The 20,639-nt window shown below is 34.4% G+C and overlaps 3 protein-coding genes across 5 annotated transcripts; all 3 read right to left on the reverse strand.

Annotated features, from left to right (window-relative positions):
• Positions 1–411: 411 nt before the first annotated feature.
• LOC107462499 (universal stress protein PHOS34) lies at positions 412–3,672 on the reverse strand. Of its 2 annotated transcripts, XM_016081097.3 has the most exons (3): positions 2,841–3,672; positions 1,051–1,092; positions 412–728 (listed from the first exon to the last, which is right to left on the reverse strand). In XM_016081097.3, the coding sequence occupies exons 1-2, from the start codon at positions 3,580–3,582 to the stop codon at positions 1,085–1,087; spliced, it is 750 nt and encodes a 249-aa protein (XP_015936583.1). In that variant the 5' UTR covers positions 3,583–3,672; the 3' UTR covers positions 412–728; positions 1,051–1,084. The 2 variants fall into 2 exon arrangements, with proteins under 2 accessions (XP_015936583.1, XP_020985158.1); XM_021129499.2 differs by lacking the exon at positions 1,051–1,092.
• LOC107462498 (universal stress protein PHOS32) lies at positions 412–14,302 on the reverse strand. Of its 2 annotated transcripts, none has more exons than XM_052252655.1 (3): positions 13,403–14,302; positions 1,051–1,092; positions 412–728 (listed from the first exon to the last, which is right to left on the reverse strand). In XM_052252655.1, exons 1-2 carry the CDS (start codon positions 14,151–14,153, stop codon positions 1,085–1,087), a joined length of 759 nt encoding a protein of 252 aa, XP_052108615.1. In that variant the 5' UTR covers positions 14,154–14,302; the 3' UTR covers positions 412–728; positions 1,051–1,084. The 2 variants fall into 2 exon arrangements, with proteins under 2 accessions (XP_052108615.1, XP_015936582.1); XM_016081096.3 differs by lacking the exons at positions 412–728; positions 1,051–1,092 and adding exons at positions 11,315–11,615; positions 11,932–11,975 and having other exon boundaries at positions 13,403–14,299.
• A 3,796-nt stretch (positions 14,303–18,098) lies between these two features.
• Positions 18,099–19,586, reverse strand: LOC107462488 (uncharacterized). Its single transcript, XM_052253380.1, has 4 exons — positions 19,334–19,586; positions 18,840–19,183; positions 18,466–18,636; positions 18,099–18,365 (listed from the first exon to the last, which is right to left on the reverse strand). The coding sequence occupies exons 1-4, from the start codon at positions 19,584–19,586 to the stop codon at positions 18,099–18,101; spliced, it is 1,035 nt and encodes a 344-aa protein (XP_052109340.1).
• Between the last annotated feature and the right edge of the window lie 1,053 nt (positions 19,587–20,639).

Raw genomic sequence — 20,639 nt, forward strand, 5'->3', positions numbered from 1 at the left:
TCTTACTAGTTCAACCAAAAAATGGATTAATCCACGACTTATCGAGCTAGTGAATACCGTAAAAAACCAAAAAAATATTGCAATACAACAGAACCAATCAAATAATTAGCTCACTCGTTTATTTAAATAAGCCATTAGCTCACTCGTTTATTTAAACCAATATCAAGTGTTCGAATCAACCTTATATGATACATTCCTAAATGGAACTCAAGATTTGGAATGATAGTAGCTCCCAAACAGTTGAATTGGATACTTTATTAACACCAAGGTAATGCCTCAAATCTTATTGCCATTTTTCCTTGATTGACATTTTTCTCTATTTTGCTTATACAAGTTCATTCAATTTTACAGTATATCATATTTTATTAGTTCAGCACATGCAATTTTTACCATCATTGCAATTCGTTGATATAATCTAGCTAAATAGGGAGTACTCATTATATTATATAGTATGATATCCCACATGCAGATTGAGAACAATTACCCATAAAGTGTTCAAAGGCAGAGACATTTTACATCTACAACATCAGCGAGTATATACCGTTTCGGAAGAGAAAACAAATCCTCTAAGCCTAAACCAACCAAGATCACAACAAGCACAACGAAGCTGTCCTTAATCTTTTCCAGAGTTCATATGCAGGATATGTTCTAAGCACAAGGTGACAGGAAAAGAAAGAGAGCACTCCACAAACGTTTTGTGAATCCCTTCTAGAATCAGATGATACATTCTGCAATGAAAAACAAATGCGTAGAAGGAGAACATAAGTCAGGACTTAACAGGCCAAGATATATGAGACTCGAAGAAATTTAATAGAAGAGGCTGAAACATGAAGTAAAGAGAGTAATGACAATGGTTATGTCAGATATCTAATAAGTACTTGAATGAGCAAGAGGAATACTTTGTACAAGCGCATTGCCGGTGCAAGCGCAAACAGAACCATGAAGAGCAGACGATGATAAGTTGATAACTTAAAACACTATATTTCTTTTAACATCTAGAGACACAGCAGGAACAACAAAAGAAAGAATTAAAAAAGTTGAAGTGCACACCTCGAGACAGGATCAAGCAATTACTTGGCTCCAGCTAATCCTCTGTTCCAAACCAACCAACAATTAGGAGGCCAAATTTCAATTTTACAACCAGTGTACGTATACAAAAGGAAATATCAACAATCAATATATGGCACATTCACTAATAATAGAGGTTTCACATAACATAGTTCAATGAATCAACACTCATCCAAGCAATGCCTCAGTTTAATATAAGAATGCCAAGTGTTCACCAATGATCAGTAGTTGAATGAATAGAACAACAGCATATTGAGCCATGCAGTTAACATTTGTGGGGAAAGAGATCATTGCGTACATTACTGTTTACATTCATTAAGAAAATGATAAAATCCTTTGGAAATACTTTCTAAGTGGCACCTTATGTGAATCAACATTGCAGCAACAAATCTAGCTAGTCAAGTATGTATATGTAAATGGAGACTATGAAGCTAAATAAACATCAATGACCAGCTAAACAAAACATGTATACTTATTCGCAACTTAATATCTGATTTCAGAATTCAGAAACTGTGAAGTACAATAGAGGTTCAAGAAGAACCACAGCATTATACAGCATAATGGTCCTCATCAATAATAGTTGATGCCTGGCCAGCTGGCTCTAATGTTTACAATTATCACAAACCATGTGGAATGCAAATATGCAATATCAAGGCAACTTTGTCCCTAGGTCATAAGCCCATAACATCTAAATTAATATTTACATAAAACCATGTCTTATCTAATTTGGGATTAGCCAAAGTCTGTGTATGCACAACGCAGCACCACACTACATATTTGAAATTTGCAGCGGCAAGCATAGTAGATATGCTTTGGGGATCAAATACAATGACTAGTTTCTTCACATGCTGTAGAAAAAGATGCACAAATAGGTACTAGGCAGATTTAAAATCAACAACTCACAGATCTAACATTCAAAACCTTGGTTTTGATTCACCGTTGATATATATTAGTCATAAATAACATGATTGAGAGCAATGTAACACTGATTATTACATCATCTATCAATTAGGGGTTTGCTATCAAGCGCCCTAGAGACACTTATTAAGCTTTCCAATATGACAAATTCTTAGGGTTCTGAATGCATTGAATGCCTTCGGAGTTTCAGAAGTTTATTTCTTTCATAAAAACTTACCAATTTTGAAACCTTATCAAACTATCCTTAGAGCACTCATTAGAAAACTTATAACTAATCACAAAATCAACAATACTAATCTGTAGAATAATAGCAACCCTGCCTCAGAGCATTCCACTACTAAATTACCAGGATCAAAACCAAAAGCTAAATATAACACAGCATTAATCTCATGATTTACTGCTATCGAACCAACTATGTGTCCATATCCCAATCACAATCCATAACATCAGCGAAGAACAATATGTTTGATAGAGAAAAGGAAACATTTAAATCCTCAAGCACGGGCAATTATTTCTGCAATTCACAAAATCAACAACAAAAGTTGCTTCTTACTATAACTGCAATAAATTCCGTAACCAAATCCAAGAACAAAAGCACCCACAACTTAGTTTGGTTCATAGTTTAGGGTTGCAAACAAATAAACAATAACTGAATAAGTTATGAGCTTATGATCAAACCATGACTTTGCAGATCATGTTGAAACTCAATATGCACACTTCAAATCATTAGCATAAACTAAATAAAAGGTTCAATCAGAAAAATCAATCAATTGCACAATTCACAAAAGCAAAATCAAAATAAAAATCAACAAGTCGTTGGGGAAAAAAATGAAACAAACGAACAAATTCAACACCTTTTTTATGTTCATGCGGAACCGGCTTGATCACCGCCTCGCCTTCCTTAACCACCGCGACTGCAGCAGGAGCACCGCCTCCAGCAGCAGCGCTACCAGCAACCTCAGCGTCCTTATCATCGGGATACCGTACAACCACAACGGGACAGACGCAGTGATGAACACAATAATCACTGACGCTGCCGAGCTTCCCGTCGCTGCCGCGTCTGACGGCGCCAAATCCCCTGCTTCCCATGATGACGGCGCTGAGCCCTAACCGCTCAACCTCGAGACACAGCCTCTCCTTCATGTCATGATCCTTCACAATGTGTATCTTGTAAGGAATCTGCGCCTCTCTAAGCGGTCGAGCCAGATCCGCCGCCTTCGACGCCGTGAACGCGTCGAAGTCGTCCTCCAGCTTCCGACGATTGTCTCCGCCGCCATGGTTAGCGGCAGCGACGGCCTCCTCCTCGGAGACAGGATCAGTGTTGATTGAGAGGTCGATGGAGCCCCAATCGGCGCCGAATAGGACGTTGGTAGGGCTGACGTGGAGGAGCACGACCGCGTCTCCAGGGCGGATGTAGTGGTGGACCGCCCAGCGAACGGCGTGGGCGCTCTCATCGGAGAGGTCGACTGCTACGCCGATCTTGCGGCGGGCGCCAGCAGTGGGCGTCGGGGTGGATGCGGCGACTGCGGCGGAAGGGTGGTGGATTTTGATTTCGGGGAGCTGAGGGTCAATATCGACATTTTGGTTGTGCTGCATTTTCTTTTTTTAATATTTTTTTTTTCTTGAAAGCGTGGTAATGTTGTTTTTGAAGACGACTTTGGACTTTGGAGTAGTTTTGCTTAGTTCTTGCATTGAGAATATATGATATTATGATCTGAAGCATATCCATCTGTTGTCTGTGTATCTAATGACGGGGATTAATTGTGCCTTGGCATTTCCTCTGTAGTCATGATTTCCCAAAAACTATACAAGGAAAAAGAATGGTTAGTTACGTATTTTTTATTTAATCCTAATTTGAAAAGTTTGTTCATTAATTGTTAGATTTTGGGGAAATGATTCTTGAAAGGCTGGATCATGCACTCCACTTAATCCATTGTCGCATAAGTTATCCCCGTTGAGATCACAAAATCAATATCTAATTTCGGGTTAATACTCATCCATTTTCTATTTTTATTTTCTAATTATTCTTTTAATTAAATTAGTTCTTTAACGAATATTTTTAAATCATGTTCGTCCTTCTATTAATTTCGTAACGCTATCGTTAAAAATTTGCTGACCTGAAACGTGAGCTGGTAACACGAATAACACCTGACATAGTGTGTGTATTGTTAACGAGATATGTTTTTGAGTTATGCATCAATTTTGTCCTTAAGTCTTAAATAAATAAACCCTAATTCCCATCTTCTCATTAACATGAATGCCTTGCTTGAGTGTTGTCGCAGGTCCAGCAACTGTTGAGGGAGGAGGAAGTCAATTTTCGCGCCATGATGGGGAGTGGAAGTGGAAGTCCCGGTGGTGGGTTGTCGTCGCACTCACATGGTAGCTATGCTTCGAGTTCGTCCATGCAAAGAAGAAGGAAAAACGATGAAAAAATCTGTTTCTGCAGTTTAAAAAACTTTGATTAAGAAATTTGGGACATCACAAAATTCAGATAGGTTGTTTCATACTTGTCCAAGATATTAGGTGAGTTTAATTTTGTATGAATGATAGCATCATCCTAGCTTTCACTCTTTATGTGGGATTAACAATTTTATTCAATGTTTTCAGAAAGGGAGCCACTGCAATTTTTTTTAAATGGGTCGAGAAAAATGAACATGTAGCTGTTGCAGAAGGTCGAAGGAAAGTCCCAGAAATTGATGGAAAACTGGAGATTGATTATGAAGATTGGAAGGTTAAATTAGCATGGAGAATAGGTAGTTTAGAAGTAGAAGTCAAAGTACTCAAAATGTTAATGTGTTTCATGTTTACTGGTCTTATAATAGTCATCTTAGTAGTAGCTTTATTTTGCATGTCATATATGTACAAGTAGGAAACAGTGAATGTGATATGGTGGTGTGATTTAGGGTTCTGATTTTTTTGTTTTCAGTTATCATGGCTAAACTATTGTAAACTGAAAGTAAAGCCTATAAATGGTAACTTGGATTTTGAGTACACATGTGAAGAAAATATATTTATGCATTACTCACACTATCATATATAAAGAAGTAAATGAAAAATCAGAGACATAAAAAGATAATAAAGTTCCTAAAATAAAGGCCTTAAAAAACAATGAGACTTGATAGTGTTTAACACCATGATATCTATATGTGCAAGTACGCTTTTCTAAATCAACAACCATTATACTTAGGCTGGGTTTGGTAAAGCTTTTTCAGGAGGTGCTTGTGCTTTTAAAAAGCACAAGCACGTCATTTTGCGTTTGGTAAATTAAAAAGCTCAAGTGCTTGTGCTTGCGGCTTTTAAAAGTTAGGGGTGCTTTTAAAAGCACCTAGGAGGGAGCTTTTCAAAGCTGGCTTATGCTTACCAAATTTTTTTCATTTTCCCGCACATATTTCCCGCTATTATATTGCCATTAAAATCTTCATATATTTCTAACTTCTCTTCCTAACCTTCATAAAATCTAACACAATCTTCATATATTTTTTATTTTTCAACCTAATCTTCACAAATTTCAACACAAATACATCTCTATCACATATTAGGTATGAACTTCTATCTATTTATATTATTTTTTTGCGTTAATTTTGTATTTTTTCAGTAGATCTATTATGTTTGTTTGTTTTTTTCTGTTCTTTGAAACGGGAAGAGGTTGATGAAAACCAATCATAAAATTTTTTTTGCATGAGCATTAGTCCAAATTATAATAACAACATGTATATACATATATAAATATAGATATATAATCATAAGAGTAATTATAGTAATTTAGGTAATTTAGATTATAGTAATTTAGGTAATTTAATATTTTTAGTAATGATATTTAGGATAAAATAAATTTTTATGATACTTATATAAAATTTTAAAGTTAAAAAATAGAAGAATTTATTTATTATATTTATGTTTATTATGAATTTTTTATTTTAACATTATTTTATTTTAAAATATTATATAAAATTTTAAAGAATTTGAAAAAAAAATTATTTTTTTGTTATAAACATGTTTATTATAATTTTTTCAACTTTTAAAAGCTGTTTTACCAAACACAATTATGGTGCTTGTACTTATTAAAAGCCATTTTTAATTTGATTTTACCAAACGTAAGTGCTGCAGCTTTTAAAAAGCTGTCTTTTAAAAGACAGCTTTCATAAGCTACTTTTAAAAAGCAAAAGCTTTACCAAACTAAGCCTTAGTCAACCTTAAACTTCGTATAAGTCCTCATTCTGATCATCACTCCATTATGGGGACCAATGCAGAGAAAACTTTGTCATTGCCTCAAGCTTGCTTTGTTGCACTAGAGACATAATTCCCTGGTAGTTTGTCAGTTTCTGCCTATTCTCGATCATAGTTTTCATTATCATCCTCCTAACTTCCTCCGCCAATGTGAGGATAGGCTTCGCCCTATCATACTTTGTCCTTGCATTAAACAGCTCATAAGCATTGTTACAAATAGTGTCCATTTTTGGCCCCTTACAAAAGTGAGCTTTAGTCCATGCTTCCTTCGACCACTTATCCAAATATGCCATGCCCTTTCGTTTATCACATTGACTCTCTTTATGTTCCTATCAAAGTCACTTACAGTCTTTGATCTAGCATATTTTCACATCAACTCCTTCAGTTGTATACTCCCCCACTACTTTGAGAAATTCCTCCAGAGATGCCACACGCAAAATTGATGGTGAACTCTTAGCATTACTTCCTGTATGGCTGGGACTAATCCTTGGAAAAACAAATTGCAGCGAAAAGATGTTGCATTAAAATAGTCCTCAAAAGATATTTCATTAAATCAAATATGTCCTTGCAAGATATTTCAGTATATCAAATTGGTCCTTTAAAATCTTTTCGTGGATCAAATTGGTCCTTACCTTTTACATATCTGAGATAAAGGCCCATCCATTTTCCTTGTAGTCACCAAAGTTGTTGTGTAGCAGTTCAAGAAACCATTGCCAGTTGTCTCTGTTTTTGACATCCACAATTACATAAGCAATCACGAACACGTGATTGTTGGCATCTTAGCCACAAACAGTTAGCAACTGTCCTCCATGTAAGGTCTTCAGAAAGACTCCGTCCAAGCCAATCAACGATCGACACCCGGCCTTGAATCCTTTCTTACACACATCGAGACATACATAAAATCTTTGAAACTGTGGAGGACTTTCAGGCATGGGAATGACACTAACTTGGACTGTTGAACCTGGGTTGGTGGTCCACAGTTGGTTAGCATAATCTCAGATAAGTGCATATTGTGCAACTTCATCTCCTTTCACTACTTTCTTTGCTGACTTTAAGGCCCTAGTAATGCAGGTACTATTTAGCTTAATGTTGCACTTCCTCACAAACTAGTCATAAACCTTTCTATGCTTCGTAGTTGCGTGCTTCCTAAGCTTAGGAACCAACTTACCTAAGGTCTACTCCTGTGTTGCAGCCCTGTTCTTTCTTTTTCTAGCACATGTGTGTTCAACTAATGTCTTAATTTGCCAAATCCCATTTTGCTTATTACATGCACAATACACAACCCAAGGACATCCCTCTATTTTGCATACAGCCCTGACTCTGATGTTGTCATTTTTAGTAAAAATGATATTTATACCCCCTATTGTATGGTGTAATCCCTAGTTGCATTTATAAAGTGGTGCTTCGACTTAAAAATCATGCTTACCTTAAGTTTGAAGTTTTTGAACTTTACCTTTTTATTGTATGGTGGATACAAAGTAGCTTCTTCTTCATTAGAGTCCAACACCTTATCCATATCTGCCGAGTGCTAGGAGTCATAGTCAGATTCACCTTCAATTTCAGTTTTCTCTTCCGAGTCCGTCAATCCAAGTACAATAAAGTTTAGTATTCCAATCAACATGTGTGATATAAAATAACATGAGTAACATAAGAAAGACCAATCATGACTTACCAGAATCAGATGGCTCATCCTCTTCAATATCTTCATAACTAAAGTCATCGGTGTCAATAACCTTTTTAGCCCCTCTAGAAGAAGCTGGTCTATGCTTCTCTCTGAAATCAGTTTTCTTTGGTCCTCTACTATTGAAGTCATCACTACCACTGTCAGTGTCACTGAGATCTTCTAAGATTTTAGTGGTCCTCAGTATTCTCATATGAGTCATGAGAGTCACTATCATTTTGAATTGGGAGTGGCTTAACAGCTCGACCAGGCCTTGTGAATTGCAGAGGTTCTTTGTTCTTATTTTGAGCATGTGACTTCTTTGGAGGTTGATGGCCACTTCTTGGTTTAACAGCAGGATTCAAAGGATCAATGCAAGGTTTTGCAGGTTGGGAGAAACTTTTTTGTTGGAACTTGAGCTGGAATTTGGGCTTTTGTATGGGCTGAGAATTACACTTTTTGGTGGGCTGAAAATTGGGCTTGTCAATGGGCTTCTGTGTGGGTTGGGAGGACCTTGTATTAGGCTATACATAGTCTATTTTTTTGAGATGAGGATTGGGTCCAGCAAAGGTAGGATTGGCTTTGGCTATATTTTTGGAAGGGGAATGGAGGGGGTTAGTCTTCGATGGTTGTGAGTGGCTCTTTGTAGGTTGTGATGTATTTTTAGTAGCTTGCATTATAGGCTGTGTGCTGGGCAGCTTCAACAAAGAGGCATTCTTTGGCATAATCACTTCATCATCCTCACTCATGCATTCCACCACGTGTGGCTCTGAAATTCCATGTTCAAAGAATATGTTCATGACGTTGTGATTCCTTCTACAAGTCTTACACATTTTAAGTAGATCTTTATCAGTTTCTAACTTTATCAGCCCACCCTCAAGCGACAGCCAAAGAACTTTCCACAAATATATGTCCCCCAGTATATTCCAGTTCTTTATAGTATCCTTTAACAAAAAACACATCAAGAGTATCCCCATCAACCGCCAACAAGACTTTTGTATTATCTGGTTCGTAGATTTTACTTCCTTTCTCATAATTTTTAAAATTTCCACCATGATGAAATATGAATGTAATCGGAGGACCGTCCATCTACATAATAGCAAACAACAATATTAAGAAAAAAAAGTCAATGTAGCAAGCCATCTAAGACTATCAATACCTCCAACCCTATCAAAAATTAACACAGAACATGCATAAGACTAACTCATCACTAACACAATAACTAAACCAGTAACCATTACTTCATTAACACAAACAACAAGTATTATTTTTCGAAGACACAAAAACAAAATCTTGCCATTGTTACCTATATAACCGATCATAAACTAAATCCCTGGAATGAAACCCTAAACCCTATGCACTAACAGATTCTTCACCATGACTCAATCATATGGAAAAACTAAGGGTATACATAGTGTTACCAATTTTTTTTCAAGATACAAAAATTTTACCTCTCACGTTGAACGCAGAAACAACGCTGTGTCGTTGCCTTCAAGATTTCCACCAAGCTCCAGAACTGACGCACAAACAATGCTCCACAACTACTCTAATGGTTGCGGACGACGACATGGTCTTCTTCATCTTCGTGATGGTAGTTTATGGGTCAAAGAAATAAAGAGTCACGGTGAGAGTGAAGAAGAACAAATGAGGACTTGTTCAGGAGACAAAGTGCACAACGTTACACTCTCTACTCTCAAAAGGGTGGTGTTTCACAACTTGCATACTTTTAAAGTGCAAAGTGACGTCGTTTGGTAGGATGGACTGCCAGCTCACGTTCCATGTCAGCAGATTTTTAATGGCAGCATCACGAGGTTAATGGAAGGACGAACATAATTTAAAAATATTTATTCAAGGACTAATTTGATTAAAAAAATAATTCAGAGACGAAAATAAAGAATGCATGATCTTTCATGGACGATTTTAAGTATTAACTCATCTAATTTCTCTCTAATTATGTCTTTCCATATAATTTTTGAAATGGCTTCTAAAATTGCATCACTTTCTCAAATTACTTTCTAAAATTTTAATTTATTTAATTCGGTCTCTAAATTTGCATATTAACATTAACTATTAATGTCACGTGTCAGATAATTATTCGATCATATGTAATAGGATAATGACATGTAATACATAACATGTCAATGCAAAAGATAATGCTATATAACTATGTTTGTTTGTTAAAATATGCACACTAATTGTTAGACACAGTAACGTTCACTGTGAATTTACTGAAACACAAATTTAAATGAATATAGTAGTATAGAGATATACACAAAATATATGTATCTAATATTCTTTTTTAAAATTGAGACATAGAGATATAATACATGAGATACAAAATTTGATATTTTTATTCCTAATTATTTTTTAAATTACCAATTTTATCTTCATATTTTCTTTTCACTTTTTATTTTCTCTCCTCCCTTTCTTTTAATGAAAATAAAATTGATATTTAATTTATACATGTGTGTCTTATACATTATTATTAAATACATTATAAAATTTGTGTATTTTTATGTTTATGTATCTTTGTGTATGTGTCTATATGTCTTAAAAGACACTAACCAAACACAGTCTAAAACAACACAATTTATCTACATGCCATGCTAGTGCCACGTGCTGTAAGCATGTCACTTGTATGTCATCGTTATAAATAACTCAAATCAGCCGCAAAATTTTATAAGGCGACTGAGTTTAGTGTCTGAAATTAAAGCTTATAAATCAAATTACTCTTCGAACCAATCTTTTTTTTATAAATTTAAAATTCTTAATATTTTAAAATTTATTATTTTTGCCTATTGCTCACGAATTGCTTAAATGTAAATTTTTTTATAAATATTTGTATGTCTTAAATTTTAATCGTACAATTTTTTTATAATAATTTAATATTAATAAATTTGTCAATATATAATTATGTTTTTCAATAAAGAGAAATTATATGCCAATGTCCCTCATTTAGTAGTTCCTCCTCAAAATCAAAACTTCAGAATAAAATTTTACATCACCTGATATGCAGGACATATGATCAACTTTTAACATTTTCATTTCCAGTTTTATAGGGTGAAAATGTCTCATAAATTCAATATAAAATTTCTTCCAAACTAGACCTTTGTAATTCATAATGAGTATCTGTGCCGCTGTATTAGCATGCATGAGTCTGTTCTGTTGGGCGTTCCAATAATTAGATTGTATCCATGCCATTTCTTTAAATGAAATTCGCATACTATTGCACACAAAACTGATTAATAATTGGCAAGGAAAAAAATTAAAAAGAAAAAAACCTGACCACTACATTTACAGAATTATACATTTTCCTTGATCGACATTTTTATCTCTTATGCTTATATAAATTCATTAAATTTACAGTATATCACATTTCATCTCACATTTTATTACTAGTTAAGCATATGCAATTTTTACCATCATTGCAATTCGTTGATATAATCTAGCTAAATAGGGAGTGCTCATTATATGATATAATATGATATCCCACATACAGAATGAGAACAATTACCCCATAAACTGTCCAAAGGCAGAGACATTTTACATCTACAACATCAGAAAGTATATACCGTTTCGGAAGAGAAAACAAAACCTCTAGGAGCCTAAACGAACCAAGATCACAACAAGCACAACAATCCTTAATCTTTTCTCAGGAAATGCTCTAAGCACAAGGTGACAGGAAAAGTAAGAGAGCACTCCACAAATGTTTTGTGAACCTTCTAGAATCAGGTGATACATTCTGCAATGAAACAAATGCGAAAACAGGGAACATAGTCAGGACTTAAAAGGCCAAGATATATGAGACTCAAAAGAAATTTAATAGAAGAGGCTGAAACATGAAGTAAGGAGGGTAATGAAAATGGTTATGTGACTTATGTCTAACACATATAATAAGTGCTTGAATGAGCAAGAGGAATACTTTGAACATGCACATTACTGGTGCAAACAGAACCGTGAAGAGCAGAAGATGATAAGTCAATAACTTAAAAAACTATGTTTCCTTTATTACGCAGCAGAACAACAAAAGAAAGAACTAAAAAAGTTTAAGTGCACACCTCAAGAGACAGGATCAAGCAATGTCTTGGCACCAGCTAATCCTCTGCTCCATTAAGAAAATCCTTTGGAAATACTCTCCACGTGGCACCTAATGTGTGAATCAACAAGTACAACATTGCAGCAACAAATATAACTAGCCAACAATGTATATGTAAATGTAGCCCATGAAGCTACATAAACATCAATGAGCACAGCATTATACACCATAACGGTCCTCATCAATAATAGCTGATGCCTGGCCCTAATGTTTACAATTATCACAAACCATGGGGAATGCAAATATGCAATGCAAATGCACCTTTTCCCTAGGCCCAAATCCCCTAACATCTATATTAATATTTACATAAAACCATGTTTTCTCTAATTTGGGATTAACCGAAGTCCTCGGGCATGCACAATGCAGCACCACACCACATAATTTGAAATGGAAAAGTCTAGGGGGCCAGCAGTTTTGTTGAATTTTGGCCAGCATTTAACCAGCAGAGAAAGGTGAGCCATTGGATGAAATCTCACACCAATCTCACACCATCAAATCATCATTGATGGCTAGTTGATGGCTAACAATCACAAAAATTGCTGGCCCCCTAGCATTGCTCGTTTGAAATTTGCAGGGGTAAGCATAGTAGGTATGTTTTGGAGATCAAGTACAAAGACTAGTTTCTTACTTTCTTCACATGCTTTAGAGAAAGATTGCACAGATAGTAGTAGGTAGATTCAAAATCAATAACTCAGAGAGCTAACAATCAACACTTTGGTTTTGACACACCGTTGATATATATATATATATATATATTAAACTTACCAATTTTGAAACCTTAACAAACAATTCTTAGAGGACTCATTAGAAAACTTATAACTAATCACAAAGTTCAACAATACTAATCTGTACAATAATGGCAACCCTGCTTCAGAGCATTCTACTACTAAATTACCAGGATCGAAACCAAAACCAAAACCTAAATATAACACAACATTACTCTCATGATTCACAGCTATCAAGCCAACTATGTATCCATATCCCAATCCCAATCCGTAACATCAGTGAAGAACAATATGTTACATACAGAAAAGGGAAACACGTAAATACTCAAGCACGGGAAATTATTTCTTCAATTCACAAAATCAACGACAAAAGTTGCCCCTTACTATAACTGCAACAAATTCCATAACCAAATCTAAGAACAAAAACACCCACAACTTAGGGTTAGTTTGGTTCATAGTTTAAGTTTGCAAACAAATAAACGATAACTGAATAACATGCTCTAAGCTGAAAGCAACTTCATAGTTATGAGCTTATGATCGAACCATGACTTTGAAGATCATGCTGAAACTCAATATGCGCACTTCAAATCATTAGCATAAACTAAATAAAAGGTCCAATCAGAAAAATCAATCAATTGCACAATTGGCAAAAGCAAAATCAAAATCAACAACTCGGAAAAATAAGAAACAAACGAACAAATTCAAAACCTTTTTTATGTTCATGCGGAACCGGCTTGATCACCGCCTCGCCATCCTCGCCTTCCTTAACCGCCACAACCGCAGCAGGAGCACCGCTTCCAGCAGCAGCGTTACCAGCAACCTCAGCATCTTTATCATCAGGATACCGCACAACGACGACAGGACAGACGCAGTGATGAACACAGTAATCACTGACGCTGCCAAGCTTGCCGTCGCTGCCGCGCCTGACGGCGCCAAATCCCCTGCTTCCCATGATGACGGCGCTGAGCCCTAACCGCTCAACCTCGAGACACAGTCTCTCCTTCATGTCATGATCCTTCACAATGTGGATCTTGTAAGGAATCTGAGCCTCCCTAAGCGGCCGAGCCAGATCCGCTGCCTTCGACGCCGTGAACGCGTCGAAGTCGTCCTCAAGCTTCCGGCGATTGTCTCCGCTTCCTTGGTTAGCGGCAGCGACGGCCTCCTCCTCGGAGACAGGATCAGTGTTGATGGAGAGGTCGATGGAGCCCCAATCGGCGCCGAATAGGACGTTGGTAGGGCTGACGTGGAGGAGCACGACGGCGTCTCCAGGGCGGATGTAGTGGTGGACCGCCCAGCGGACGGCGTGGGCGCTCTCATCGGAGAGGTCGACCGCTACACCGATCTTGCGGCGAGCGCCGGCAGTGGGCGTCGGGGTGGATGCGGCGGATGCGGCGGAGGGGTGGTGGATTTTGATTTCGGGGAGCTGATGGTCAATATCGACATTTTGGTTGTGCTGCATTTTCTTTGTTTCTTTAATCTTCTGAAAGAATCTGGAGTAGTTTTGCTTAGTTTAGCTTATGCGCGAGAGTTTAAGACTGAAATAGTGAATATGCTTTGCTTTTCATTCTTGAGTTGATGATGCTGCTGCCACATTCTTGTGCTTTTTTCATGTGAATATATTTAAAATAATAGATTTTTCTTTTTCTATCAATATTGCTCTAATATTTTTTAAAAATTAAAAATATTTTTTAATATTTTATATTTTTTAATTTTATAAAATTACAAGAATAAAAATAATGTAATAAGTTTATTTATATCAACATGTGAGCGGATTTATCTAAGGTTGGTGTGGTGGGCTCGGGTTCAATGGACCTACACTTGTGCAAGGCCCACAAATTCGGTGGATAAGGTTTAAAGTGGAGGTATTAGGTGGCCCAATTTTATGTTACTTGTCTCACTCTGACCCATGGTCTTTTCGGCTCGAAACAGGGGGCGAGAGATCATGTAAAAAATTTTGGAGAAATGCTTTTTTTTATAGTGCCTGTTTTATAATAAAAACTGAGTATATTCGTACGATTCAAATATTTGAAAAGTCTCTAGTTATGAAACAAAAAGTGGTCGATTCTATTTATTGGGTAGTTCAGAATTAACTGGGGACCAAATTGGAGAGGTAGTCAGAAAGTATTTGATGGTTTTCTGGGTCTGAATCGTTTGTTGTGGTTGGGTGCAAGGGGGAAAGTACTTGCCAAATTTTGGAACATGAAAAAGGATGGTCCATACTCCATACCCATTACTAAGAATATATTACACGATGCTTATTATTTTATTCACATTGCACCTGTCATTATTATCCACCATGCTTTATTTACACAAAAATAATTACTAATAAATCGGCTACTTTTATAAAATATATTAAATATAAAATATATATTAAAAATAATTTAAATAATACATGATATTTGATTTAGTAACTTTTATTTTGTACATGTAGCATTTTTGGATCACTATATTCCACTTTATTTCTTCTTTATAATCTTCTGGTGATTTAACATATATCTCAGCCGAAGGAGAGTGAAATATAATAGTATAGCAATATTATAGTGATCTATAAATTAAAGTCTCCTTTTTTTTATTCGTAACCATTAACTGTCAAATGGAAACTATGTGCCGATCATATATGATAATGATCAGAGTATAACTCAGTTTTCTTGTTGTGAATTTTTCAACAATCATTATTTTTATACTTTGCTAAAATATATTGAATCAACCATTGGTCCAATTTTTACTGTTTCTAATGATTTCCCCTTTATATTGTCTATAAGGATAAAATTTCCGGTTAGAACTTATTATAGTTATAGGTGTATAGATAAAATTGCCGTTTCACATAAATAAAGCCCCACAAATAAAAATAAAAATGTGTTGCTAGCAATAAGAGTTACATTCGGTATAAGATTTGATGGTGTAGAATATTTGAATCATTAAATAGTCCAATAATAAAATATATTTTTTAAGTTTTTTAATAATAATTATTAAATAATTTTTATTTAATTTTAATTATAATTTATTTTTTATATATTATTTAATTATTAAATTTATTTTTTATTTTATAAATTATTATTTTATTATTTATTTATTATGTTTATTGATAATTAAAAATAAAAAGTCAAAAATAATAAAAAATAGATCTTTGACCTTCATAAATATTTTAATAATGTAAACCAACGACTATTTAAATTAAATAATGATTATTTAATAATTATTAAAAGACTTAAAAAAATATAAAATTTTAGTGGCTGATCATTTTTTGTTTTTTCGCTATATATGTATACTTTTGGAGAACTCATGGTCATAGATACCCTTACCTAGCATTTTGAGACACTCACATCATGCCATGCTTATATTCTCCTCTCTTTATTTTCTCTCATCTAAATGCTGCATATGCAATAACGCAAGTAGTAAAATTCACATTTGATTCCATTTCATCATATTTTGCTGATATCATGTTATATATGCCCATGCATTAGTTAGTCATTTTTGAAATAGTTCCAATTAATTCTCAATAAAATTAACGCTAGCTAGCTCAGGTTTTGTAAATGCTATACAACATTGTTATAATAATGAGTATTCACTATTCAGATATACACTTAGCATCCTCTCATCAATTGATAGATTAAATATTAATAACTAAACTATATAGTTTTATCACAATATAAAAAAAAAAGCAGTCTTTTTTTTATAGTAATTAATAATTAAGTACTACCCTACAAAAACTTGTAATATTTATATGTGTTTAGACGGAAGGGAAAAGAAAAAGCTGGGCATAGGTTAAAGACAAGATGTTGATGCTGATGATGATGATAAAGGCACATATCATAAAACACACACACAAACTAACAGAGTCCAAAAAAGAAAAAGGTTTAATTTCCACAAGCTTATATATATATATGTACACACACATTTGTTACTGACAGTGTCACCTGCCTTATTGCCTGAACATATTTATACTCATCACAGAGTTATCAGTCCTAATTAGCCTGCTGCTGCTGCACACAGTGTAGTAGTGTATGTAGTACTACATTCTACTACTACTTTGGCAAAAGGAAACTAACCTATTCAAATGTTAACCCCCAATAATAACATGCTCATTCTTTAGTATATAGTATTGCTAGATGCTCCCTTTAATTTGTTTTATCACAAAGTATAACAACAACCTTTATAATCAAACATTTGTAATTTATGATAGTAAAATAATTTTTAAAAATTAATTAATATTAGCTAAAAAATAAATTTTCTATTATTCCTCCTCTTTTATATATTTGAATTAATTTTTTTAGATTTTGTGTTTAGAGTCAAATTAAATGAAATTATATATTAAGGAGAAGCAATAGTTGAACATTTTTCATGTACATTCTTTATTCTTTGTATTAAAAGTAATTAATGAGAAGTAAGAGAATATAAAAAATTTGCTTTTAATATTATAAAAAAATTATGAAAAAGAATGTTGGAACAATGTTGAGTTTACATTTATTTTTTTTATTATAAAAAGAATTGTTTATAGAAAAAGTAAATACTAATATTTGACATTAAGGAGTTCAGTATTGTTTTGCCTGTATTGTGATGAATCCTTTTCATGTGTTTAGAAGCAGCAGTAGTCTTATCAAAAGGCATTATATATACACTTCAATCTCCCTAAAGGGCAAAGCAGAATGTACAGCCATGTGTTTCAGCACATAAAAGATGCAAACTTAGCTCTATAACAGAAACCCTTTAATAATAATAATAATAATAATAATAATAATAATAATAATAATAATAATAATAAAGTAAAACAAAATAGAGAGAGAAGCAAGTGGCTGTACATTGTGCAAAGTGTTTTAAAGTTCAAAGACTAAACAATAAGGAGCAGTTGCTAGGGTTTTGAATCACATAAAAAAAATTTTAGTCAAAATCTATACATACATGTAATAGAAGCTGTTCATTTGTTCAGAGTCTATATAAAGAGTTATTCTTTTGTGTCTATATCTTGTTTTAGTCTCTTAAATAATATGGACTTGTAATTATCATGCACATAAATATATGTAAAATTTGTAATCTATCTGTGTTATAATTAATGAAGATACTTTATAATGCAGTATCAATAATTAACCAACATTAATTAATTAAAAATATATAACATGAATCAAGTAAAGAGGAGACAAATTAAAATACCTGAGACTATATTAAATGACATAATCTTGTGAAGGATATATGGAGATAGAGATAGTGATGATGATGATTTTCCTAACAAGGTCATACATATAGAACTGTTTTGCTAGGTATTAGGCTACCAAATAAAAGTTCAAAAATTAAAGAAGACTAGTATTGTAGTTGGAGAATGCAAAGAACAATGCAGCAGAAACAAGAAGAAAGACAAAAAGAAAAGAAAGAAAAAGTAGTGACCCCCTTTATGATGAAGGTTTCTTTTCTAGCGAGAAAGCTTGAGAGACAAATCAATGTTGTTGTTGGTGTTGGAATTGGAAGAAGGAGGAGGAAGTTTTCTATAGGGTGTAGAAGTAGGAGGAGGAGGAACAGTGATAGGGGAAGCTTCAGCTTCAGCAGCAGCAATTGTGGGAAATTCCAGCTCCTTGGAAGAAGTGCCTCTGCCATCTTTTCCTGGGAAAAACTCATATTCCATGAAAACTCTGCCACACACTGAGTTTCCCTTCCTGTGAACAGCAACAACTTCCACACCCTACAATAAAACACAAACATGCCCCTTTATTCAATCATTTATTAACCAAATTCCTACTATCATCTATACATAAATTTTAATTATTAATTAATTAATCCACCTCATCAGCAGCAGCTTCATCATTCTTAATAATCTCAGTGACTTCTTCCCTATCATCAAGGTTTGGGGCTTCATATCCAACAAAATTAGGACCATTGTTCCATATAATCAAAGGGTTCTCCTTCCTTGCATTTGATCCATTCACATTCTCCTCATTATTGAACCTTGTTTTCTGAGATAAATCATGGCAATAAGTAAATATAAACAAAAAGCTAGGGCAGTAGATTATTTAATCAACACAAAACAATGAACAATTAGATAAGCCATATGATACCAATGATGTTCAATTCATTAATTCATGAAACGAGAATCACATTGAAATGGAGATTAATTAATTAATTAGTTGGTTAGAAGAGGTATTAACAATTAGAGTACCTTAAGGCAAAAATCAAGAGGTTGATGAAGGTGAGAATGGTGGTGAAGATTTGGTATTGAAGTGAGCTCTGATCTCGAGGTCTCAACCAAAGGGGTTCCAAGCAAAGGATTAAAAACTGGCGCCATTGCCACAGATCCAAACGACGAACAAGAAGAAGAAGAAGAAGAACCGCCACTAAAGCCACTCCTATTATTCCCCATGAAATGACCAACAGCACTTCCATGAAAAACTTGTTGAGGGATGAATTGAAACCCACCAGCATGGACATGGCTTCTTGGTGCTGATGGTGCTGCAGCAGCACCATACTTCATAGTAACACCACCATTGTTACCACCAAAAGTAGCTAGCATATTAGGGTAGTGATGATGATGATGATAATAGTCAGCAGTTGTGGAAGTTGTTGTTGGAAGAACAACCCCAGAAGAAGATGAAGATGAGGGTGAAGAAGAAGATGAAGATGAAGAGTCGTTCATCATCATCATCTTCTTCCAACACTCTTGCATTCTTAACCTTTCAAGCTGTTCAACACCTAAGCCTCTTTGTGGCGGTTTCTTTGGTTTGACACGAGCACCTTTATTCCTTCCTGATCTGATGATTCTTCCTCCATGTTCATTAGAACTCCTTGTTCTTGTTGTTTCCTCACTGAGAACAGGATTATTATCCATCATGGGTTGTTGATCTTCATGGTTGTTGTTGTTGTTGTTATCAGTAACCATAAGATGCAGAAATGAAGTAGTAGTAGCCATGGGTGAAGGGGTAATGGTGGTTGTTGAAGAGAAAAAAGGAATGAAACAGAAAGTTGGAATCTTTTCAGAGAGAATTGAAATGGGTCTAAATGATCTTTTTCATATATATACTCAGTAGAAAGAATTCGACTGTGTTTAAATGGTGAAATGACATGGCCATACGTGTGTTCCTTCGTCTTCTTCTCCTTCATTTAAAATTATGAAATTATCAAATATATCTTAGATATTTATTAAACAACAAAACTTTTATTAGTAATAAGTATAATATATAAGTAAACCCTAAAATTAAATTTCCATAGTTTTTGTCAATAATATTATGGTATTTTGATGTAGATCAATGCATTAATATTATGTGATCCTTGCATAACCCTATGATTACGTCACATGTGTTAGTTGCATAAGTTTGATTGGTGGTGAAAGGCAAGGTCCTCTACATTAGAGTGGGGTTTTTTAGTAGTTGTGATGAGGTGATAATCGTGTGACACGTGTCAAACTTTGAGGAATGTGGGCCAAATATGTGTTTAGTTGTATTTGTGGCATTCTCACTCTGTCAGTTTTATAACAAATTTATATGGCAACATATCATTAGGCTTTACATTATCATATTGTTCGTTTTTCAGAAAGTTACATTATTCTTTTGCATTTGGTGTGTTAAATATAAGAATAAATTCAATATGTGACACTAATTTTTAATGTGTTAATTTGTCATTATAAAATTAATTTTAGTATTATTTTTTCATATGATGGTGTTTTGCAATGGGCATATATATGATGATATAGTTATATGGAATTGAAAGATACGCACGTAATGTTGGTCGGTTCTAAGTGGTAAATCATTTAAAAGATGGAGGCTTTTGGCAATCATAAGGAAGAAGATATAATTGATCATGAATTATGAGAATCTCTGCCTATAGAAATAGACTTGCAATGATGGCTTTCATATTTGAGTAACAAGAAAAAGTTGAACCACGCACATGTAAAGAAGCATATATGGTTCTCTCATCATTCCATCGACCTTAACAACTTAGCTTCAACGTCATATATAATCTCAAA

Source organism: Arachis duranensis, chromosome 8 (assembly GCF_000817695.3).
Source record: "Arachis duranensis cultivar V14167 chromosome 8, aradu.V14167.gnm2.J7QH, whole genome shotgun sequence".
NCBI lineage: Eukaryota > Viridiplantae > Streptophyta > Magnoliopsida > Fabales > Fabaceae > Arachis > Arachis duranensis.

Coding starts and splice junctions, on each gene's coding strand:
- LOC107462499 (XM_021129499.2), bottom strand. CDS start 3,582: ATGCAGCACAACCAAAATGTCGATATTGACCCTCAGCTCCCCGAAATC.
- LOC107462498 (XM_052252655.1), bottom strand. CDS start 14,153: ATGCAGCACAACCAAAATGTCGATATTGACCATCAGCTCCCCGAAATC.
- LOC107462488 (XM_052253380.1), bottom strand. CDS start 19,586: ATGGCTACTACTACTTCATTTCTGCATCTTATGGTTACTGATAACAAC. Junction 19,184..19,333: donor AAGGTTAAGAATGCAAGAGT/GTTGGAAGAAGA, acceptor CTAATATGCTAG/CTACTTTTGGTGGTAACAAT. Junction 18,366..18,465: donor ATGAAGCTGCTGCTGATGAG/GTGGATTAATTA, acceptor GTTTTATTGTAG/GGTGTGGAAGTTGTTGCTGT.